This window comes from Neolamprologus brichardi, chromosome 16 (assembly GCF_056152115.1).
Source record: "Neolamprologus brichardi isolate AB-2024 chromosome 16, ASM5615211v1, whole genome shotgun sequence".
In the NCBI taxonomy this organism is placed as follows: domain Eukaryota; kingdom Metazoa; phylum Chordata; class Actinopteri; order Cichliformes; family Cichlidae; genus Neolamprologus; species Neolamprologus brichardi.
In genome coordinates, this window is record NC_142119.1 from 33,240,058 (window position 1) to 33,266,189 (window position 26,132).

The 26,132-nt window shown below is 40.4% G+C and overlaps 1 protein-coding gene across 1 annotated transcript in view; it reads right to left on the reverse strand.

The window, feature by feature from the left end:
- Positions 1 to 26,132, reverse strand: part of slc49a4 (solute carrier family 49 member 4) — a 60,137-nt gene that overhangs the window by 18,586 nt on the left and 15,419 nt on the right. Inside the window, exons 4-6 of the mRNA XM_087830158.1 lie at positions 25,409 to 25,538; positions 17,258 to 17,366; positions 9,274 to 9,341 (exon numbers count right to left, since the gene is read on the reverse strand). Of these exons, the coding sequence (XP_087686284.1) occupies positions 9,274 to 9,341; positions 17,258 to 17,366; positions 25,409 to 25,538 (307 nt within the window). The remainder of the gene's footprint in view (positions 1 to 9,273; positions 9,342 to 17,257; positions 17,367 to 25,408; positions 25,539 to 26,132) is intronic.

Genomic DNA, 26,132 nt, shown 5'->3' on the forward strand with positions numbered 1-26,132 from the left:
CAGTTGCACTTGTCACTACACAAGGAGACACTACTGCAAGAGTAGATTCAATTTGTCTCACCAGCTAAGCAGGCCGACTTGAGATGCACATTGTATTATATTGTGGAAGACAAGCCATCGGGCCATTCCCAAACTCTCGAGCTCTGCGGTTTCTCTTTGTAGCCCTCTCTAAACCCACATAGTTCATTAGGTTCCTCTCTTCTCCTCTGGGTATGCATATGTATGCATGGGAAAGTAGATGAAGCTACAGAAGCCTTTAGCGATGACAGACACTAATTACTTTTGTTTTGTTGCTCACAGACAAGATGCTGAGAGAGAAGGAGGGCGGAAATTGACAATGAACTTAACGCAAGAATAAAAAAACCCATGTTGGAAAATGGTTGATTAGTTCAACTAGGTTTTGAAGTTCTGTCAGTCTGCCGAGGGCCAGGGGACGCGGGAAAGCATCCTTTGGAAGGATAATGAGAAGCTCTACTCAGAATGTTCCGGGGTGGCATTTTTAGATGAAATTATGGTCTCTTTGGATTTTATGAGCCGTCACTCATCGTCTCTACATATCATCTCCATATTCACAGAAAATCAGCTACACTTTTTACCTTTGGTCTTTTAAATCACTGTGTGAGGCTAAGATGCACAACCTGGTTCCTTCTGTTGGCCTTTTCAGAAAAGAAATCCAACTAAATGGTTCATATTTCTGCTTACAAGAATGAGCTGATAGCAACGGCAGGCTAGACAAGAGGGCCAAGCGCTTGGTGCTACACGGGGATCTCAATTCTCTACCCACAGCTACACCCCTGAAATCTCCATCACCCATCTGCCACTGACTGGCTCACATCCACAACCCTTCAACCACTCCTGCTACCAGATAGGGGACGAAATCCTTAGTCTGCAACCAGCCAAGAGCTCATCTCTTTGCAGAAGGGATCACAGACCGTTCCCCTGTACAACATCCAATCTGATCCTTTAGACAAAAAATGCCATAAATAGCTTATTTCCTATACTACACCTCTGGATCCCCACTCCACTAGATAAAGAGCTTGGTTACTCACTGGCACAATATGGTGCGTGTGACACGTTTTAAATTTGGACTCATGAATGTCAGTTTAAATGTCGCTAACTGAGGTGCACAGTTAGCCACCGGTAATAAAAAATATCCCGTCATAAACCATGTTTTTCTTTTTAAAAGTCGATCAAATTTGCATTTTTTGGACTCCACTACTGTAGCATTGCATGATTTATTATTTAGAGCAGTCTGACGTTTTAGCACACAGGGATTCATTCATTCATTCGAAACAGAGATATATAACGTTAAATTTGATCCTTCTGCTCTAACAGCTATCTTTGGAGAGACACCTCGAAACGTCAATCTCTTAAAAATACTATTCGAATTCTATTGCTTTTGCTTCACTCGCTGCAAGGCGCCTTATACTTAAGGAAGCAGGAAGCTCCTCCCACACATGAACAGTGGCTTGATGAAATGATGAAATATATACTATCAGGTTCAACCACCAAATTTCTTAAGGCATGGCAGCCACTAATCTACATGGAAACATTTAAAATGACCAGCTTATCAAGACCTGATACCAGATCTCTATATCACTATCATAGTTAACTTCACACTGAGTCCCTTATACCAGCGGTCCCCAACCCCCGGGCCTCGGACCGGTACCAGTCCGTGAGTCATTTGGTACCGGGCCGTGACAATTGAGGCTCAGGTGTGAAATGTATAGTTTTCAGGGTTTTTATCGGTTTTCAGCGTTATTTTGTTATTGTTTTTATCGTTAACTCAGTTTTCCTTGGTCTTTTCACGTGTGTTATGAATAAATCTTCTTTTTTTTGGTACCAGTACTAGTTTTATTTTGTTGTATTTATCCGCGACACCTTAAAGGCCGGTCCGTGAAAATATTGTCGGGCATAAACCGGTCCGTGGCGCAAAAAAGGTTGGAGACCGCTGCCTTATACATTTCATTTTTAGATTTGTGGGGGTTTTTTTGTCGTTGTTAGTTTGCTGCTCTCTTTCTGTTATTTTTTGGGATATTGTAAATATTGAACAGCAAAAGTACTGTATGTTTTTCTATTAACATGCTGTTGGAACTGAAAATAAAATTATGAAAAGAAAAAAAAAATCAAACTTTGGCCATATTTAACACGAGCATCCATCACACACCATGAGGGATGATCTGATATCGTCGTGTTGGTGTTGTTCCCAGATCATCATGAAAATGTTGTTCCAGGTTCAACATTGCAAGTGACCAATCACATTGTTGTGACGTTATTCTTTTGCGCACCAACCCATTCGTGCATTTATGAAATTCCAATGTTGCAAGGACAATATCAATTCTGCTTAGCATTTATTAAAGGGTCAGGGTTAGGGTCAGGGTTAGGGTCCGTTGATCGGCGGACAAAGGCGGTTTCTCGCAGCTTAAGTACAGTTTTTTGTTTTACGCCGGTTTTTCCCGAAGTCGCAAAAGTATGACATCACAACATTCTGATTGGTCACTTGCAATGTTGATCCTGGAACAACCTTTAGTATGATGATCTGGGAACAACACCAACACGAGGATATCAGATCGTGCCACCATGAGTATGACAGATAAGGAGGTCCTTGTTTAGAAGTAAGACCAGTAACACTGAGCTGTTCCTTCCTTTACTCTTCAAAAATTACAAGCAGATAAAATTGTGTTTAAAACCTACATACAGTAATTTATTCATCTTCGTCACAGAACTTATTATTATGCAAAAATCAATTATAAATAGTAAACATTACACTGCGTTCTTGAAGTCAAAAGAACTTGAAAGATATTTTGAGTTGAACATTTTGCTAATATTTTAGCGTGCTGTTAAAAACCAAAAATATACAACTGCATTTAAAAACTTTAATTCAATTAAAATTAACAAAAAAAGAAAAAAATCACTACAACGTCTTGTATAAGTGGAACTATACGTCACATTCATGGGAATGAGATTGTCACATATGACGCATGAAAGAGCCACTTCCATTGGATTTGTTAAATAAGATTAAGATATAACTGTTCCACTACTCGCAGAGTAAAGAGGGTCATGTCATCTCATGAGGTAAAGTTAGAATTAAAAGCCTATCTTTTACACTCCCCTAACAGGATTTATTGGCCATAAAGATAGCATCATTTAAGTCATGTAGAATCAGATTCCATTTTCTGCTCCCCGGTGCCTGCAGGGAATGATGAAATATCATCATTAGTATAATTTAGGCCCGTCTACGTTTTTAGTGAGGAGCAGACATCCTGCAAAAGAAAAAAGAAAAAAGAAAAAAAGAACGATATAATATGATGACCAACACGCAATCACAGACTGTTCTTGTTTGAAGGAAAAACAAATTAGGCCGCAGCTGATACTCATTTGCGTTTGCTCTATTGGAGTATTTTCCAGCTCCGGCCTCCGTGATGTGAAGGAGAATAACCTGGTTCTGTTTTCTGCCACCTTCTTCGTATTCACCCCTCGCCCCCCCTTTTTCCCCCAGAGCTTGTAATGGGGAGATAATGAGTGAAGCTTGTTAGTTATTCTTTCCACTCTCCTCAATCTGGAGGAAAATAAATAAATAAAAATAGTGTGCAGTGTCGTGCCGCTGTCGTCCAATCGGCATCTGTCTGGGCCAGACAATTACACAGATGCAAGATTGTTTGTCAAATGTTTTCATGACGGGGGCCACACCTGCTGGATCGAGGTCCCTGCCATTTAAACATCCACTGAGCCAAGACACAGGGAGCCTGTGTATGATATTTATTTATTTTTTGGCAAAAGGCTTGTGCTGACACCCAAATAAATTTAGCTAAGCAGCAGTAGCGCTTTAAATGTGAAACTGCAACACCTGCAGCAAAACAGCATTTAAAGAAGAACATTTCCTGCTCCCTGTGGCAAAATGTGCTTGCGACTGGCACGCACAGTGCTGACTAAAGGGAGAGGGACGGCTAGTGGCGTATAATAAGCTACAACTTGACATTAACAACTTAAGGGCTGCTAGCAGGTGAGACAAGGGACAGAGATTGTTCTGTTCAGTTCATTAGCGCAATCTTTCCTGGGAATTTATCTAACGATGCTGTGATACAGCAAGTTGATGAAAAAAAAAGTAACAGAAAGGGGGAATAGAGAGTTTTGGGGAGATGGAAAAAGAATTTAATACATTTAAAAGTAATTTCTTCTTCTGGAGAAACATTTTTCCAATCAAAAAATGGAGGTTAGCTCCTAGATGGTATCTAGGAGCTAAAATCCTGTGAGCCTGTTGACTGGAAGTACTGCATGAGAATAGCAGCTTCCTGTCATGCAACACCGTGGTGCACACTGCAGGGGAGTTTAAAAAGAATACACTTTTCTTCATCATTATGGCGCACATGTAGAATTATGGCTATAATGTATCATTCACGCATGAGGACAATTCATCAATAATTCCTTTTAATAAAACATAGCAGCATGCATACCATTCTTGGCATCATCATCAAAGCTTGAAGGTGCAATATCGTTCGTCTGACTCGCTTTAAGTCAAAAGAATGGGGCATTATTTTACTGGTAACACGGGAAGTCATAACATTTTTAAAAGGACTTGCTTTTCCTTCTCATATTTGGTAAACAAAGCGAGATCTAACATATTTTCTGGCTTTCCGCAGCACTGAAGGGCACTGCTGTGCTGTTTTGTTTTTTTTAGATGACGTTTCTTCGTTGTAGAAATGAAACTTTAGGACACCCAAGTTAAACAATCGTCTCCTGCTTTTACTTCCTACATCAAACAAGGGCAACTGCACATTTGCACAGGTCCTATTATCTTCCCAGTTCTAAAGCTGTCCTCCAACCAGGATCATTTATGTGCTGCAGACAAATATTCATATCATCTTTCCATTCAGATAAAAAGTACAGTAGCTTAGCAGTTTTGATTGATATAATATAGACAGGTGCCAGAGGAAGGCCGAGCTCACCAAAAGACTCCACTCATTCTCCAGGCTTGATTGTTTCAGACCTTTCCAATAAAAATTGAGACCTTGTCTAATAATCTGTCAGCGACTACAAAATTATCTTTCCACTTACCTCACTCCAGCACAGAGAAAACAAAGCTATAAAAGAATTACTGCGTTTCTTCTGTTTTCAAAATTCTTATGGTCTGTACTGTCATTAATAGGAAAAGTGATGCAAGCCAAATCAAGTGCTGTATACATGTAATTAAAGTAAACTTTTTTTTAAGTATAGTGTGGCTCACTCCTTGGTAAGGTCCCCTGTTAGCGTATAAGTGTTTGATTTGTAAATGTATAAAAGCACACCCGCATAAAAGCTTTTCATGATCAGTCTCCAACGTCTGGTTTCACATTTCTAGAGTGGCCATGGAAAACTAGGCAATAAATATATACAAACAATACAGTGTACATTATATGATGTACTGCTTAAACTAACTGAGGGAACAAGCAATGTGAATTTTCTGGATTTACAGCAGCAGCTCAACAGGTAGATTCATCATTACCAACTACAGATGAACAAACTTTAACGTGGATGGATGAACAGATATCCAGTGTTCACCACCAGTGTTGGTCAAGTTACTTGAAAAAAGTAATCAGTAACTAATTACTGATTACTTCCCCCAAAAAGTAATCCCGTTACTTTACTGATTACTTATTTTCAAAAGTAATTAATTACTTAGTTACTTTTTAAAAACATGATTTACAACCTGAATAGGTGATAAAGTGATAGATCTTTCAGCCCAATTCTACTTTTTCTGCATAATCATCATACAAAATGTAATCAAATGGAAAAGTCTCTTTTTAAAACTTGTTTTATTAGTTTTAATCTTTTAACTTTATGCATCAAGTAAAAATTTAATTAAATGCACCATTCTCTGACTGGAAGAAATTAGTTTAACATTTAAACCTATTTTCTGCACATTCCAGCACATAAAATAAAATATTTTTTGTGTGTTTACACTCAGTCTTTCAAATAGATGCAAGTAAAACACAGCAGAAAATAAATAAAGTCAAAGACTAGCGGTCCTGTTGCTCTATTTTCACCTGTAAAGCAGGCGGAGGTTTACCCTGGTGCAGGTGTGCAGCGGTCAGTGGAAGAATCCGCGAGTTTCTCTGTGAGTTTCCCATTACGTCGTAGCTACTCGGTGCTTGTTTGGAAGTTTAGGTTTTTTTTCGCTGTATAAAGAAGTTTTCTTCCCACGCACAACGGACACTAATGTTTTTGTCACTTTTTATGGAATCAAACTCAAAGTAAGGTCAGTACTTCCACGCTTTAAACGCTGCACGCTCATACTCTCTCCCGCACTCGGTATATGATCCATTGTTGATCTGCACACAGCTGTTGCCACGAATGTCGCACTCGCTTACGTCACTGTCATGAGACATTCTCGCAAAAAAAAATAAATAAATAAATAAATAAAAAAATAAAAAATAAAAAAAAATCACGGTTTTAGTAACGCAGCGTTCCTACGGGAAAGTAACAGTAATCTAATTACCGTTTTTGCAATAGTAATCCCTTACTTTACTCGTTACTTGAAAAAAGTAATCAGATTACAGTAACGCGTTGCCCATCTCTGTTCACCACAACCAACCACAAGACCGTCATTAAGTGGATGAACTTAAGTTATATTCAGTCACTTTCACACAATCAAGCCCCAACCCAAATGACACCGGAGCAGTTGGAGGAATTTCATTTACCCATCAACTGTTGCATCAAAGAAAGACTAATCATGCATCCACTGACTAAGACTATTGCAATCAACACCAATAATTCAACAGTTCTGTTTACATATACTTTCACCTAATGCAGCAAAACAGCTTCATTGATTAACAGCGCGAGTTATAGGCTCATTTCCCTGATTACAACTTAAAGAAAACACTGGATCTGCTTGGTAGTGCTGATTGCACCTCAGCCTACAACAAACATACATCTATCAGACACGAATGAGCCCCTTCCTTTTGCAGAGTCCACACTTTGTCTTCATAGCGTGGCTCCCGATCCATCACTGGAGGTGAAGTGGTAGCTGCATTAGCATCAATTTCCCTCGCTCTATTGCAGCATCGCTGCACTCAGATCGTATATTAAAAGAGAGCAGACGAGAGAGGAGCAAGAGCAGCTCCTATTTTTACCTCAAATCAACCTTCACTGTTCTTTATGATATTTATTAATTATTAACATTGTTAGAAACAATACAGCCCTGCAAGTGGCAGGTGTACACATCAACATATAAGTGAACAGAGTGATTAACACAATGAAAAACATTCACAGGCAACGCTTTTTAAATATGCCTTTTATATAGAACAGGTGCAACCAAGGTTCTCACGAAGAACACTTGATTATTTCATTGCTTCCTGAATAAAGAAACACTTTGTTCACAAAGTCTTTTTGCATTATGTTATTCCATTTGCCAACTCTCCAGCTAGTATTGAACTACATTAAACAAATAAATAAAAATACACGTGCACTCCATTTTACCTTTTCTTTTAAATATGCAAATAATGTTCAAGTGGGGTTCAGTGTATCTGCTTAACCTTCATCGCCATAGAATCGTTCCCTACTCTTTGGCTTTCGGCAAACACAACATTGTCTTTTCTCTTGAGATCAAATCATCATAAATTCCATGAATCTGTGAGGTGTGTATAGCTTTATGTTCAATTTTATGTTTAAGGAATGAAATCTGCAAGACAGAAATGTGTGTGTTTTTTTTTTTTTTTTTTAAATTCACCGATCATCTCCTGATGCCACAACTTATTCTGCTTTGGTGGACCTGACGCCCAGATTAGGAATGACTGAGTGTCTCCATCCATCTATATGCAACTCTGTATTCAGATATATGAATGTGTCAGATTCAGCTGTGAAGAAGGCGTGCAGATGTAAAATGAGGGGTCACGGTAAATGTTTATTTTCTAATTTGACGCCTCACTGATTCTATTGAGTTTTAGTTTGATAAACAGACTGAACGCCATTTAAAATCAGAAACGCTAAAACTAGTTCAGCTCTGGAATCAGCGGACTCGCACTTTAAGTTAATTAAGTTATTACACAACACAAAAGTGACACAACATGGGTGAGATTGTTGCTTGGTCCATGTAGTTTGGTTATTTGAGAGGTTTATTAGCAGGTGCAGCAGGGACATGTGTTACATATCAGTGGTCTAAACATGGACAGGTCATTACAGTCTGAACGTGTGTTTTCCCTTCTCCTCAGGTTAAGAGCCTTGGTGTCATCCTAGACAGTTCACTATCCTGTAAATCTCACATCAATAATCTCACCCGTTCTGCCTACTTCCATCTACGTAACATTAACAGATTGCTTCCTTCTCTTTCCACCCAGTCTACGTCCATTCTTGTCCAGTCTTGTTACCTCCCGTATTGACTACTGCAATTCTCTTTTGCATGGTCTCCCCCAAAAATCCCTCCATAAGCTTCAACTGGTTCAGAACTCTGCTGCTCGCATTATCACCAGAACCCCTCCTACCAGCACATCACGTGTTCTTCAGGAACTTCACTGGCTCCCTGTGAAATTCCAGATAATATTCAAACTTCTTCTGCTCACCTTCAAGGCCATTCATAACCTCGCTCCTCCTTACCTTTCTGACCTGTTAACCACCACCTGTTCTGCCCGTTCACTTCGTTCTTCTTCTTCTATCCAGCTTGCTGTACCTTCCTTCCGCCTCACCACCATGGGAGCAGAGCTTTCAGCTGCTCTGCGCCCAGAAATAAGAAACACTGGTTCTCCCCCACAGTTTAAATCCCAACTCAAAACTCATCTGTTCAAATCTGCATATTCACTGTGAATCCACTGTTTGTTAATTTTATCTTGTGCTTTTATTTTATTGTTCTTATTCTGCCATTGTTTTACTAAGTGTTTTATCCTATTGTAAAGTGTCCTTGGGTGACTTGAAAGGCGCTCATAAATAACATTTATTATTATTATTATTACTACTACTACGCAGTGATCAGTCAATGGTTATCAGTCATTTGCAATGAAAGCCAGTAATATGAAGCTACCAACTGTCGCTCTCATGATGGGCTTGACAATAACAAAAACAAATAGTCAAAGTTGCACTGCTCTCAACTGTTTTTCAGCACTTAAGTGATGGAGTGAAGCATCCACCGTCATTCTTTCATCCTTGCATGCATACACACATTCACAGCACATTTAAACCAACACTTCATGGCAGGTCTTTTTCACTCATAATGCATAATGCAGTGTTAAAGTACAGCTTCACTTTCAATCCACATTCAGTAGTCAGAGTGGCACAGACACACACAAAAAGGATGGTATAACTCACCGGGCCATTGCCACTCCGAACACACATCCACCAATGGTCGACCAGAAACCAATCCAGCCTGCATCCACCTGTGTTTAAAAAAGAGAGAGAAAGAAAGAAAACAAAAGAAAATGAGGTGGTGGTTTGGGAGAGAAAAGCCAAGAGAAAAGAACAGAAACAGAAAAGCATATACCCTGTTCAACATGCAGTCCATGACTGTGAGGACAGAGTTAGACAGAGAGCAGGCTCTAAGTGCCTGAAGACTGTGAAGGCCTGCCAATCACCGTGTCCGGTAAATTGCCAGGGTTGGCAATGTTGCATGTGTGTATGTGTGCAAAGCTTGCCGTCCTTTTATTTACCAGGATGAAAGTCAAAACACACACACACACACACACACACACACACACACACACACACACACACACACACACACACACACTTAAAGTCAGAAGAAAGGACGCTTTGACCAAGGGACTGCCACAGAATCAATAACAGGTAAAATACAGCACCCTCCCTTTCTCTCTCTCTCACACTCAGAGCAAAAGTCAAAGTGCCAATAAATACGTTTGGTTCTCATAAGTCTTCTACGGACAATAACTTTCATTAAGTCAAATTCAGATGGTAGACCACTCAGTGAGGAAGCTGAATCTAAAGCAGGATCTGATGCTTTCTGCTTAATCACACTCTGCACCAATCTGTCAAGAAAGTTCACGATGAAGAAAAGTGGACTATCAAAGTTATTAAATGTAGACTGATTCTAGCTTACAAGTGATGCATGCCAAAATGCCATTATATTTGATCAGAGTTGTGTGTGGGCCAGCCTTCTGTGAAGCAGTGAAGCTCAGTGCAAAGGCACTCATCTCATGTTTGCATAGCCTGAAGCAGCACAGAGAGGTGAACTGCACTCCCCAAGTAAATAACAAAGATCTAAAAATATATATTATGAATCAAAACACCCACAACCCTGTAGCACCTATAATTGCTGTTTATCTTCCAGGTAGGCCGCGCAGCACTGATGCTAGGATTTTCTATGGTGTATGTCACATCGGTTTCCGCGCCAGTTCGGGGAGCTAAACACAAATTGCATGCCAAGCCATTTCAATTCAAAAGATACAAATTACTATGTTTCATGTGTGGGTGGAGAGTTAATTAACTGCAGCGTTCTCAGAGCTTGGATCCTTTAAAAGGCCAAGCCTGAAGCTTAATCATGTCTGCTATTTTGTGACTGTGTCAATAAGCTGGCGATGGCTGCAGTCAGGATGGAGAAAGCCATATCGTGTTAATGTGTTTGTTTCCGTTTTCTCTCTTAATCGCATGTTATAAGCCATTTTGAGCCAATGTCATAAACAAATCCTCTGAGAAGAAGTGGCGTGTTGTGCTAATGCTGAATCTCTTCGTGTAATCCTAAAAATCCACAAAGCGGTGTTTAATGCTGAGAAGTGTTTTATGTCAGACCTTCCCAAAGTGTGGGGGGCGCAGAGCCCTAGCATGGGGCGCCTAGACAAACGCAAAGCAGGAGATGAAGCATCGCTGAATATGTTTCCAAACCAACTTCATTCTAAGCCAAAGACTAGAAAATATGGTGAAGCAAATCTTCCCTTTGGTTTCACCTGCACAAGTGCTGAGGTAGGTCTCCCTGCAGAATTGGTTTACCCTGTGTCGGGAGCAGCGCTGGGCTGTTTAAATCACGGACTAACAGTATCCCACATTCTTGATTTTTAGTTCACAAACACTTGTTGTAATGACTAACTACTCCTGACATTTTGGAGATGTTTGCTCTTTATACAGTAAAGTTACAGCGGGATACAAATAACATCAAACAGTATCCCACAGCTGTTTATGTTTTTAAACCCATTTTGCACAGAGAGGCATTTTTTTTGACAAATATATTGACAGCAATGTTGAATATTATTACACAGGAAAAAAACAACTACATGTAAAATAATCACACCGTGATGCCTCTGCCTTTGTAAATAGAGGGACAGTAACTACGTGTTTATATGTAAGTGTGTAAAACCTGAAGATAGAGACAAAATACTGTTAATCTGACTATCCGCCATTCTGCAATTCATCTCATGTAAACAATAACGTGGCGTATAGCGTGACGTGAAAAAAGGCACATACCTTTGACATTGCGTGACGAACTCTGTATTCCTCGTCCACATGTAAACGCAAAAAAGGAGTTTTAAAAAAATCTCAGTTTTCGGTGATTCGAAACGCCGTTTACGTGTGGACGACACAGCTGCGTTTTCAAAAATACCCGTGTAGGTGCGGAAGAGTTAGTAGTTTATTTTATTGCTACCTGTAGTTTATTGCAGATTACTTGTATTTGCTTAATTGTTTACTAAATGTTTGAGGTGTGAAATAAACAATTGAGCAAAATATGGGTGTGTGTGGTTGGAGGATGTGTTAGTGCGCGCGTGCGTGAGTGCGCACACGCGAGGGGGGGGGGCACAAACATTTTGCTGTAAAACAAAGGGGGGCCCAGCGAAAAAAGTTTGGGAACCACTGTTTTATGTGAAGGCAGAACATGTTAAAAAGTGCTTCAAAACTCCCAGTGGCTGTGTATTGGTATTAAAAAAAGTAAACCAATCTTACTAAAAGAAGCAAGACACAATCTGCATTCTCTCCATTAAAAACTGATGAGCTGAAGCACTAAAGCACCCATTTCCCGAGACCTATGGATTGTGATGATACTTGTATCTGCAGGTTTAGCACATTTTCCCTCTAGAGCTCAAATGGCATCCTTAGCATCAGACGTTTGGCGCTTCCCCTGTGCATCTAGTATCCAAATTCCAGAAATACACACCCTTGTTTAGGGATGGGTACCGGTATCCGGTGCCATGATGGCACCGGTTCTGACATAAACGGTAGTAACCAGACTGAAAAGCAGCGCACATTTCAGTGCTTTTTTTTTCCTGAGCTGTGATACACTTTCTTCTTCCTTACATTTGTATTGGCGGTTGGCAAACAACTGAAAGGTGCATTACCGCCACCAACTGGTATGGAATGATACACTTTGGATTCCAGCCAATCATTTTAGTTTCCGAGGATAGTAGGCGGGTCCAGGTACGTACGTTCTTTTAGAGCAGAGCTACAAATTAAAAATGCCCAAGGCGAAGCGGTCAAAAGTCTGGCTGTACTTCACAGCAAAAGATGCAAACTCAGCAGCTGCAACAAGTGCTTTAAGCTGATACTGTGATACTGTCAAAGGAGGTAACACCTCAAATCTGATGAAACACCTGGCGACGCATAGCAGTTTTTTTTTTAAAGCCGAGAAATGCACCGTATTTGATAGCTTGCTGCGAGACCTCACACCGAGCACATCTACTGCAGGTGTGGTGCCTGTTATCAGACCCGGAGTTAGCAGCATCGGTAGCTTAATGTTGTCCGTGTGTAATTTACGTTGAGTAGGCTAACCACGTTATTACATTAATGCATGTAAGGTGAACTAGCAAATATCATCATAGCTACATGCAGCTGTCTTCTTGTTTGATGGCAGATACTCCCTTCACTCTGGCCAAAAAGGCTAAAATGACCAAAGAAAAAGTGGAAAACAGTTAAACATGAGAGGTTTTTGGACAAAGTTTGTGTTTTTCCCATTGTTTAAGCTGCTTCCAGCCAAGAGTGAAACCATATATGCCCCATAGCTGCAGAAAAGGCTCACATTGTTATCTTTTTACAAAAAAAAAAACAAAACAGCTGAACGTGAGAGGTTTTTGGACCAATTTTGTGTTCTCCATTCTTTAAGCACCGGCACCGTTTCAAAAGTACCGGTTTGGCACCGGTATCGGATAAAACCTAAACGATACCCATCCCTACCCTTGTTATAATAGAATAGGTGACCATTTTTACTTTTCTCATCCTTTTGCGTTTCGATGGCTCTTGTCCTAGTTTCACCCCAACTCCCACTTCCTACCACAAACAATCACAGCGGAGAGGCACAGAAACTGCGGTGTGATTGCATTTGAAGAGAGCGCTCATTTGCAGGTAGAAAATTGAAAAGAATGGCAATTCAACCACTGACATGAGTCTTTTACAAAAAATAAAAAACACAAATTTTGTTGTCTCAATCTCTTTTCTGGGTGGCCACACAGCACACACCGTGTCACTATGGAAATATATTGAGGCATGACTTGCTGACTTGTATTTGCTCGCTGCAAGATACGAGGCCTCGGTGGAGTTTGTCATTTTCTTCCCTCCTGGGGTGATTGTATGTGCACACTATGTTCTAAGAGCTTCAGTAATTTCACGCATATTTTTAAGACTCGCGTATAAACCAAACAAACATGAAAACGTGAGTTTCCTAGTCCAGTCAAATCACCACATGCTGTGTCATTTCCCTGCCAACAGATCCCCGTGTGCCTCGGCCCCTCTTCCAGTCATTTACTCAATCAATCCTTGTAAGTCGTTAAACATCACTTCAAGGTCGTATTTCATTAAGTCATAAAAAAAAACAGCATGACGACTGAGACCAGAGAGCTGGCTAGGTGCTGTAACGGTCTTTGTCACTTGCAGAGCATGTTTTGTTCGCCTTCATGTTTTATTTCTTTATTAGTTTTTCAGACACTGCTGTGGGACAAGGACATGTTTGTATTTCCAATCGACTCTGGGGGAGAGGGGGAAAAAAGAAAAAAGAAAAAGGAGACATCAACATTTGTCTAATCCAGTGACAACTGATTGCTCTTACTGCCTCACGGCACTCATGGTCACCTCTCACTCAGGCTCGGTGGCTAGCTGTGGAAACAGATGACAGAAGCATCTTTATTCCAGAAAAGGACCCCGAAGAAGCATGTGTGAGAAAAATGCTGACAGAGAGAGGGAGGAGGAGGAGAGATGAGGTTAGGTCTTGAAACACACCAAGGATAAATGACTGCATGAATCAGCAGCAGAACTGAGTTACCAAATGTGTGCACTAGAAAAGAAAAAGAAGTGAAAATAGAATTTGATATACGGTGCAGTGAAAAAAGGATTTGCCCCTTTCCTGATTTCTTTTTCACATATTTGTCACACGTTAAAGATCAAATACATTTTTATTTTAGACAAAAATAATTTTTTTAATGTCCAAACCTATGATAAATCATCTGACTTAACTGAATAAATTTCACCAGCCACACCCAGGCATGATTAATATCAGACCTGCTGAATCAAGACATCCATCAAATAGAATCTGTCAGACTGACAAAGTGAAGTAGGCCAAACGATAGAAATTTAAAAAGCAACACATCAAGCCATCATCTAAAGAAACAGCTAAAAAACAAATATTATGCTGGAAACCCCTCCAGCGTGGATGAATAAAAAGAATTCTGCAAAGAAGACTGAGCAAAATTTCCTCCACAGCAATGCAAATGGCTGAATGCTGTTCTGCAGCCAAGGCTGGCACAACCAGTTACTAGGTTTAGGGGGCAATTACTTCCACATCGGTTTGTGAAAACCTTTTTTCACTCAAATTAAATCATCAACTGAATGATGCATTTTGCATCTGGTCATCTTTGTGTAATATTAACATTTGTTTGATGAGCTGTTACATCCAATTTCAACCAGGCGTGGATTCAGAAAATGATTCCACAGTAAAGCAAAGGTGTAAACGTGTGTTTGTGAGCAAATCATTGCAAAGCAAGAAGAAATTAACAGGAAGTTGGGAATTTCTCTTTTGCTATTAATGCTTTGTTCATTTTAAAATGGCAGTAAGAGCTGAAGGCAAATGCAAAGGGAAAAGTTTGCACTAGGGATGCAACGATACCAATTTTTTCAAACCGATACTTGGATCCGAGTACTTGCCGATACAGAGTACAAAAACCGATACTTCTACCACACACACACACACAAATGCAATTAATTGGAAGACAGGTTTTATTTTATTCTCTGCCGATAAAAAATAAAATCTTAATTAAAATGACCACCCAAAAAATTCAAGTGAAAAAAAAAAAAAGCACTTCACTTAAATTATTGCAGAGTCTCCACATTGTAATTTAACAAAATATCACTGAACTATTGGCACTGTCCTGAGCTTCTGTTTATTTATTATATTTCATATCGCAGCTCGAGTATGCTGAGAAGACGGTGCAATCCTATGTTTTCCATGACCGGCATTGGCTGGTCATCCAGAGCGATAAAATGAGTCAGAGCCTCTGTTATTTTAACTGCCCGTGGATTTTCTCTTGACATTTTTCATCGCTTTTCCAAAACCTGAGTTAAAGTTGGCTGTTCCACACTGCTGACATTTTGTTTAGCCTAGCTACAGCAGCCTCCAGTTTCTCTTTTTTATCTGGAGCCGCCAGTCTCACTCGCCTAACCCTGTGCCTGTTTAGCGCGGGATGTCCCCCTAGTGGCCAATCTAAAAAACTACAACAGAAATGACAAGCCACCCTCTGACTAATGAAATAAGTTGGTATCGGTTCATGGTATCGGTCAACTTTTACGAGTATGAGTACACACACATTTTACAGTATCGGCCCTGATACCCGATACCAGTATCGGTATCAGTGCATCCCTAGTTTGCACTGAAACAAAAATTCCAGTGCAAATGCATTGGTGCTTGGGGAAAGAAGAAAAAGATCTAATTAGATGAGAGCTTGCATTTTTTTAATGCCTATTTTACTCCCAGCACAGCGTCTGTCTGCACCGTCTCTGGATGTGACAGTCAAAGTTTAAAACAGACAGAAAAACAAGATAAGCTAGAGCTGCGATTGGGATCTGTGGGTGCATCTTAAGCTAAAACAAAATAAAATGCAGTATTTGCTTTTCCTTAGTTCAACATGACTTCAATGTCTCCACACCCAAAGAACAAAGCTTCAGTTGCATTCGTACTCCACCACGCACATCGTTTCATTTATTTTTAAGCTCAACTTTTACACCCAAGGGATAGCTCATCTCACTGCAACATACTCTTTGTGTTTTCAAATGTCATGGATAAAAAGAACTTGAGAGAAAAAAATCTTTTTAGAACAAATGAAATCTAAGAACAATTCTGTATACGCTCTGCTTCCTCTTGACAGAGGTATAATGTAGAGGGTGTGACAAGAAGTGTTTCATCCCCCGCTCTGCTGCGTGTGATCTCCTCTCCAGCAGCACCTGTCTGGCGATAACCTTGAAAAGCTGCTTCCTTTGCCTTTTGACATGCTGCTGTGTTGAGACCTGGAAGATGCAAACCATCCAGAGCTTTTTTCCTTCCTCCAAGCTGCACCGCTCAACATTACTCTGTTTTTCTGTCTCAAATTGAAGACGGCTGGCAGGCATGCGGATAGCGATTTGCAATCGATTGTGCCCTTCACAAAAGACGCAGCTATGTGTAGGCTCGATAAGTGCAAAACAGAAAAAAGACAGCACCAAATCAAAATATGTGATCATATTTGGTTATTTTTAGGTTTCACATGGGGAGTGACAGTGTGTATTTATTCCTGCATAAGAGTGGATTAATACACCCTTGCAAACTGGTTCTTTAGAATCCAAACGTCAGAATTCCTTCCACATCAAAATATATTTCTCAGTCCTGAATATCTTCACGTGTTCTATGTGTGTAATGTCATTTCAGTGCATCATCTTGATAATAACAGACCTTACAGTTTACTGGCAGGAAGAACGTCTGAGATATATTTCAAGATGCAACAATGAGAACAAGAAAGGACCCCACTGTTCGCCCCATTGTTCCACTCAGTGTGTGAAAAGCTTTTCAAATTATAGACACAGGTGGATAAAAACTGACTACTTAACTAGTCAAATAAGAGAAATACAAATATTCATACATATTTTTTTGCAGTTTACCCACCTAAAGGGCAACCCAGATGTAAACTAGTCTGTTATGAAGGAAAAATGCTGACCTCGTCTCCACACTTTCCTCAAAAGGCAGTCAAAACACCAGTACTGACCTGTTCTTTCAAAAGGGCACTTGAAAAAAAAATGAAATCTGAAGAAACAGCCTCTTACTGAATGCTTTGAGGTACTTCACTTTACTGAAGCTGGTGCAAAGGCGGTATGTTATCCTGTGTGTGCGTTTGTGCCATACCTGGCTGACTTTGGCTGGTGTAAGAACCATGTCGAGGACGCCCGCCCAGCCAGCAATCACTCCTGTGGGGACTGCATAGGCCAGTGCTATCATCAGGAACCGCAGATTGCTGGAAGAGACATTAAATATGTCAATCACAAGAAAAAACACAAACTATATTATACTACACATCATCCAGCCTCCAGACAGAAATTTCAGCACATTTGTAGAACCTATCAATGTAATCTTGGGAAAAAGAAAGAGATGTACTAATTAATGAGAGATACAGTATCTCACTAAATGCTACAATTTAACATGCAGTTATCCAGATCTTTCATATCTTGAAAGCATCTGGGTTTATTTCAGTCCTAAAATAAATAAATAGTATATTAATTAATTGTGTATTGGTGTATTACTCCTCTTACTTTAGCAAAAACAGATGATTACCTGATATTTATTCGTGCACCTCTAAAGACTTCTGCATATAAATGTGAGAGCTTGGTCACTTGATTCAATTGAAAGGATATCCTCTGCAGAATCACTGAGGGGTTCATAATTATAATCCAAGCACTAAATGTTACTAATTGCATGAATGCATAATGCCGCCTCAAATTACAGCCTACATCCCAGCAGCAGTGGCCCGAGATGAAACAATGAAAGCAGCATAACGTGGTGTGTCTTTCCTGTGCTGCTCATTGATGTCTGGAGGTCTGCCATCAGCTGTCATCCAACCTGACACACACAGCCACACGCACTCAAGTGCTTCTATCTTTGTCAGGGTACTCACTGACATTAATGCATTCTGTAAATCCTGTGTCTAACATTATATACTTGCCTCCAACACTTGTCCCAGACTAAACTTAATGCTAGCCCCAACTGTAAACGCCCAGCGCTTCATCGAAATTGTGCCAGACAGTGACAACTAGCACAAACTACTCCAGCTACTTGCCAACCTTACTCAATCTTCACTCACAGATTTACTGACCAACATTACTGCAACTTGCTCCTATTCCACTAAACGGTTGTGAGCGCGCCCCCCACCCCCCACAATGTGATTACGCAAACAGATTTTGTCCTCACAACATGGATAATACACAGCACACACAGGCACACCACTTTGGCTCATCTCCCTGTGCCTGTCACAACAGAAAATCCATCCCTGTCCAGAGCACAGAGACAGAGAGATAAGAAGCAACCTGAACACTGGTGGGAAGCTGCCGACATTAAGCTAAAGGATCTAAAATAAGGACCAAAAACTCAGAATTAGGAATTTGAATGATCACTCAGAATCCTCTGAATTCTTGGCACTGCACTGTATAGCTTAACAGTGTGTGACATGTACTCGTTCAATGACTCAATTAGAAATTTTGTCCATAAGGCGATTAGGGCTGCCACAAACGATTATTTTGATAGTCGACTAGTCACCGATTATTTTTGTGATTAGTCGACTAATCAGATCATCATCCATTGGACGGAAAACTTGCAGCTTATTGCACCAGCAGCATCTGCTCTTATATAACTATCATTAGCTTACAGCTTTAAGTGTTTAAGGTGCTAACTAAAAATAAAGACAAGATGATAGTTTATTAAATTTTAATGAAATTTGCAGATTGTTTCAGTGGAGTTTAATAAACTCCTTGCTATCTAAAATATAACAGGACACCGGAGTAAATTCTCGAGCATCTCACACTTCTGATAATCAGCTGTCTGCTTGAAGTTTATTCAGCTGTGTAAAAACTATAACTTTAATCTCAGCCAAACCGATTTACTCAGGAACAAATAAAACACTACAAAAAGCCAAACAATAACATTTTGAAGTTATCCAAGTGACTTATATATATTTAACCTGAGTATCGAAAGACAACGATTTACCGGGAGTCCGGTGTTCTCACGTGCTCTAGTGAGCCTAGCCCCCGGCTAGCTATCGAGCTAGTGGGTAACAGATGTCTCCGAAAACGTCAGAGCGCTTTTGAAAATATGTGGTGTCTTGATAAACTGAGCAGATATTTGAGGTTTACACAGCTACATTCTCGCCTGAAAATATGTTAAACATTTATTTTGTGACCCAGAAAGAATAATAAGAGTAACATTAAAACTAACTAGCTGCCGCCATTGTTAGAAACTGAGCTGGGCTGCGCTGTCACTACCCGATCCGTACCGGAAACCCGATCGGTACCCGCATGCGCGAAAGGTGTCTACTTCCGGTCGTAGCGTTTTACGATAGTTATGGGTCAGAGTATCTGTTAAAATGTTTAGAGTAATAAGTATATCTTAAAATGTTTGCAATAATGAAGCATTTCAGTACAATGTAGACAAAAACGAAAAATAAAAAGATAGTTACGGATCGGGACTCCCTGATCCTTACTGCGCATGTGCAAAGTCGGACCGTACAAATCGGGTCTACCCGATCCGTACCGCGCATGTGCAGATGTTTTCTTCTTCTTCTGTTCGTTTAATAGCAGTGTACTCCCCAGTATAAGAGCATACTGCCACCTGCTGACCGAGCGAATGAACCCCATTGTAAAATGAATTGGCGTCATTACAAACGTGTGTTAAATTTGATTTAGTGATAGTCGAGTGTGTTTATGCTTGTCTGTGTGGAGAGGATTGACTGGAATAGTGATGATGATGTCCGCTATCACTGTCAATTGTCAGTAAACACTTAATCTGGCTGATGAATCTTTACCTGACACATTGCTAAGTCAATATTATTAAGTCTGTAATTAGGCGCCATTCTTCTTATTTTACGGCGCTGTTGTTCAATCGGGGAACGCTCTCTGTTGAGGAGAAAAGCATGAATTTGTTTGTAAATGGATTATCCATTGTTTAAATGTCCCGGGCAGTCGAAAAGGAGGCAGAGCTGTTGAGAAATGCTAGGAGCTAACTGGGCGCTAACCGTATCATTCAAATATATTGAATGTCGCAATGTTGGCAAAGAGAGGAAGTGACGTAAGATTTGCGCATGCGGGGTACCGATCGGGTTTCCGGTACGGATCGGGTAGTGACATGCGCTATGAAATCTGGGACAGAGCTTCTTCTTCTTCTTCGGGGTTTAACGGCAGCTGGCATCCTTGTACATGCAGTGCTGCCATCTTCTGTTTCAGTCCGTTATTACACTCTTAAATCCTACTACTTATTCCTGCGTCTTATGTGATCTTACAAAGCTTCAAACGACGCGTCGAGTATTAAATCAGTCGTTGACGATTTTGATAGTCGACGTAATCGTGACTAGTCGACTAATCGTGGCAGCCCTAAAGGCAATAAAAATAATGACTGCAACCAGTGACTGGCGTTATAGCTGGAACACTTTCTATCACATGAAAACCTGTTTCAATAGCAAACCTATAAGAGCCTTCCTGCGTTTGCCATCTTACATTTCAGGTACTCTCATGAGAAAACAGTTTAACAGCAACTATGTAAAAATGTGTTTACACCATCTATTGTTATTATTCCACTCTCTAATGAAAGTCAAATATTTGATACTGTTATGTCTGTCACTGCATAACAATGTGGTTTAAAAGAAAAGAAATGGATTGCTTTTAATTGTAAATTCCTCAAAGACAGCCACTCGTTTGCAATTAAATCACAAATGTGACGGGGTTTGAGGTTACAGTTAACTGCACGTGAGCCACTAGTGTGTGCATTTATTGTTTCATTAGCTGCAAAACAATGTGTAATTGTTTAAAAAACTGTAACAATTGCTCAAAATTAAAAGCTACAAATGCATCTTTGATTTGAGGTAAATCCCGTTCATCAGTTTACTGGAATCAAGCTGCAGCAGCAGGAATCTAAATGCTACAGCAGACATGAGGCTGACACGAGCAGTTTAGCTCACGGTGACCTGTTTGCAAAAGGGAGAAAATTAATAAAGTCGCGTGTATGTGCATTTATGTATGTGTGCCCAATATACACTCAAAGTTGATCCATTTAGAATATATAACACCTCTCCAATCACATGAAAGTCAAATACAATCACTTGGAACACAAACACCCACACTAATCACCTTCGCCCAGTGAGGTGACATGGTGATTTAAAAATCAGAGCCACATCCTCAACCCAAACAATGTGATTAGAATCACTCAGTGTCTGACAAATGAGGCTGGGCTGGAAGCAGATTCACAGATTGTTTTCTTCTCCTGCTGTTGGTTTATGGACACCGGTAACTCTTACATTCATTCTGCCCCTGCTTTATTATAATGCAGCCAGCATCCTGAACGGTATCAAGCAGGAACATCTGGATAACACTTTGAGGCCGGCATCGCCCATATGCTTCAAAGTTCACGAATACACACAAACTACAGAGAGAGAACTTCCCAGGACAAACTACCTGTACGGCCAAAGTAATGTTGCTGTAAACAAATCCACCGCCCTTCCCTTTCCTGACACCGGTGAACCTCACACAATGAATCGCTTTATTGGAAGAATGCTTTGATTATTCACGAAAAAACAAACGCCGCCAGTCTCTCAGCTGCAGACGGCTTGTCTCATCTTAAGCAGTATGAAGCGGTTTGGCCTTGGACAGAGTATGTAGGGACAGTCATAAAAGCCCTGTGACAAAGTACTCCCCCTGCTTTTTCTATTAGCACCCTTTTCATTAACCTTGCCACAACCACAGCAAATCAATATCCATGCATTTTTTCCCCTCTAAAGATGAGCTTATTTAGACAACCAAATGCAAGCCGGCAGACACCATCTATTGGTAAGGTTTTTCTCCTCTCCACTTCCTGCTGGGGATGAAATATTTCCAAAGAAGTCTCAAAGCTGCCGGTGTCATCAGCTAAGTGTCCTTGGCAGAACCGGCTGGAGCGCAATGCATCAAAATGACAACTTTCAAAGTGAGTATGACTCAGGGTGGGAGGAAGGGGTCATTAATAGTCAAGCTTCGGCCTGTTTAGTATCACCACACCGGGTGATGAGAATACAATGATAACTTTGCACCATGTGTGGAGACATCCAGGTTTCTAATTAGACTGCTGCTGTGGCAGCAGATGTGAACAGCTGGAAGCACTCATCAAGCTGAAGATCGTTAACCAGTGCTCGGACCTTGACAGATAAATGGATGAACAGATACATCAATAGATAAGCATCAAGCTTAATGGCAAGTTAGCGGGTACCTGCCATCACTGTGAAGGCTACAAAATGCTGCTATATTATACAGCGCGAGGTGCACCATTCAAATCTGCCATCTTGGTATCGGGCCCAATACCAAACAGATCCTGTCCATACAGGACCAATTCCCTGTCTCCATCAGTCTAACTACCAATTATTCCACATGGTGGATTATCAGCTACTCACAGCAAACCCCGGCTTGAAGATACCTAAAAGTGATGCAAAATGATGTTACACAGTGAGGTAAAAGAAGTTTAAACAGCCAAATTCTTTGATCCGCTTGTAATCAGGGTGAGAAACACTACTGAACACAATAGTAAACAGTGAAACCTAAAACATCTGGATAAGTTTCATGGAAAGCTGCAGTGTGGTTAATAAATTATAGGGATGCACCGATACCGATACTGGTATCGGGGCCAATACTGTAAAATGTGTGTGTACTCATACTCGTAAAAGTTAACTGATACCAACTTATTTCATTAATCAGAGGGTGGCTTGTCATTTCTGTTGTAGTTTTTTTAGATTGGCCACTAGGGAGCCAATTATTATTCTATTGATTATTTATTTAATAATAATTATTTTGTTTGTTTGTTTACAATATGGACACTGCAATAATTTAAAAGTTTATTTTATTCACAAACCTAATTTGTATTTATTTTATTCCAAACAGAAGTGTTTATTTATTATTCTGAAAGCTCGGGACAGTGCCAATAGTTCAGTGATATTTTGTAAAATTACAATGTGGAGACTCTGCAATAATTTAACAGAAGTGCTTATTTTTCACTTGAAATTTTTTTGTGGACATTTTTATTAAGATTTTATTTTTTATCGGCAGAGAATAAAATAAAACCTGTGTTCCAATTAATTGTATTTGTGTGTGTGTGTGTGTGTGTGTGTGTGTGTGTGTGTGTGTGTGTGTGTGTGTGTGTGTGTGTGTGTGTGTGTGTGTGGTAGAAGTATCGTTTTTTTGTACTCTGTATCGGCAAGTACTCAGATCCAAGTATCGGTATCGTATCGGTTTGAAAAAATTGGTATCGTTGCATCCCTACTAAATTACAATTACAGAGTCATATAAGAAGTTAAAATCTCACTAAGTAAAGCTTTAAAGTTGGAGTACTTTCTCAAACTAAGGCAATCCTTTTGTCTAACTGCTCTATGAGTGCACAAGGCCACAAAGACTCGAGTCACTTTTCCTGCTACATGCCCAGTCCCTGCAGGACAACTGTACGGCTTGATGTTGCTGGACTGAGATACAACATGTTGCCCAAACAGGTCACTGGAAGCCTGCCTATCACAAGTGGAACAGAAACCCTCACAGCTGGATGGCCTAGTTAAGTTGGCCAGAAACCTCTGCGTGTATGAGCATGCGCGCATGAATAAAATGTGTCAAAAAACATGTATTAGATAGATATCAGCTGATCGCATATGTTTCTGAACTCTTTAATGAGTTAAACCTGTCTGTGGAAAGTCTGGCCCTGTAGTGAAGCCATTTCTTACTTCAGGGGATCGAGAGTAGCCAACCAAGCTGGGCCAACTTCCTGGCTGCCATCATCCAGCTCTTTTTCCCTTCTCTTCACCCTTCCCCAGCCTTAATCTGAATTATGGCCACTGCCACAGGCCTCATTTCTTTACAATCCAGGGCAATGCCGTTTCCTCATGGATCAGAGGATTACTATCCCCATGGTGGAAAGTTTGAAGACATATAGGGATATGGTGCTGCAAGGTTTATAATAAAGTGTTATTCAATCATTGTTTCTAGATTGCCGTGTAGACCTCGCCTGTACCCTTTCTCAGGGTGGGGGAAGAAGAAGTCCACAGAGAGTCAGATCCTCAACATAACAGAACATCTCTCTTCTTCTCCAGCTACATGCATCAGCTGTGTGTCTTGAGAGTTATTGTAAGTAACTGACCCTCACAGTTTAGATGCGGGGTGATGACTTTTTTCAACAGTGGCCAGAGCTTAGTGACAAATCTAGAGCGAAGGCTGGAGTTTCTTTGATAACAGGCCAGGCAGATGGTGAGTGCCAACTGTAACATAAGATTCTGTCACTTCCTGAGACAAGAAGCATACTTTGCCTCACCAAAATAGACTGAATGTATCTGCAGAGCAGAATAAATGCTTAAAACAGGCTAACAACTGCTCTCTTAGGCTACGTTCACACTGCAGGCGAAAGCGCATCAAATCCGATTTTTTTAACCCTCTGCGACCCATATCGATCATGGTGTGACAGTGTGAACGGCACAAATCCGATATTTTCAAATCCGATCTGGGTCACTTTCGTATGTGGCACTGAATCCAATACATATCCGATGTTTCAGAAAGCGACTGCTGTTTGAACGGTCAAGTCGCATTAAATCCGTCTTTTACGTCACTGACACAAGACAGACGCCAATTATCAGCGCCGGAGAAGACATCGCGAACTCTTCCTGGCCATCCGGTGTAGATGTCAGTGTAACTGTTGGGAAGACAACGTGAACATTTTATTTGTACTGTATAATCTGCAGATTCTGACAGAAATCTGCAACTATCCTTTGAAGCAGCGCTCCTCTAAAACAGCAATAAGGATCATTATTAGGTTATTTACATTATTATGTAAATAACAAAATAACTTAAAGCAAAAATTGGGAAACGTGAAGTCCGAAATCTTTATATTAAGGGCCATCAGTCAAACAATACTGTTTGCTCTGAGTCTAAACAGAGCGCGTTGTGTGTGACGTCTTCTTTTGCGCATGCGGCCGCTTTGAGCGTTCACACTAGAGCGCGTTTGCTGTCGCATTTTATTTGTAGTGTGAACGAGCAGACAAAAAAAATCGGATTTGATCAAAAAATCGGAATTGAGCATCAAGACCTGCAGAGTGAACGTAGCCTAAGAGACTGATTTCATACAAAATAGCACCGCACGAAGCCAATTCCAAATACACATCTTTTGTAATCTATTTAAAATCAAGGACATATCAAATTAGGCCTCTTGAATAATGTTTTGAAAGAATGGTCTCAACATCATCTTTCACATGATATTGGACTACCAGAAGACATCATCTATGTGTGCATTGGATTTTACCTAAGAAGTCTGCAGATGCTGCTCCTGTAACTGAGTCTCTGGCTTGCAGCGGCCACGCTGGGAGGCATCGGTGGGCGTGCAGGGAAATAGAGCAGGACTGCTCCAAAAAGCACAGCAATAGCAGCCAACTCTGCCGGAGCACAGCGCCGTAGATGAAAAGAGACATACATGTTATTTTCAAAGATGAGACAGTCAGTCCAGTTTGACATTTTAAAAAAAAAAAAGGTCACCGTGACATCTAGAAATCCTCTGAAACCATCCCCGTGATGAACATAATAGCCTACTAGACAAGACTGTAGAATAAATGCATCTAACAGAACGATGCAATCTGACATAGCATCAGCTGGTATCACAACTCGTCTCTTAAAATAGCAATGCATTTACTAAAAAGCTCCATTGTAGCCACATCAGTGAGTCGCTTTCATCCCATCATATGATAAGTGATACAATATCAGCTTACTTCTTATGTGACTCCTTTTTACTTCTGAAAACCTGCAAAACTTTTGATTCACAAAAATGTATCCGCTTTGCCCTTAAGAAATTAATAACAATACTACCTTAGGTTAAACAAAAGCCGCTGCCTCAATCTATTACAGCATGCCTGTTTCTCTTTTCAGCATGCTTTTAATTTTCTGAATCAGTTAAGCATATCAGCCCTAAAATGCCATTATTCAGAGACGCAGTTATGAAGATTATAATTGGTGTTTTTGGTGTTTGTGCAATA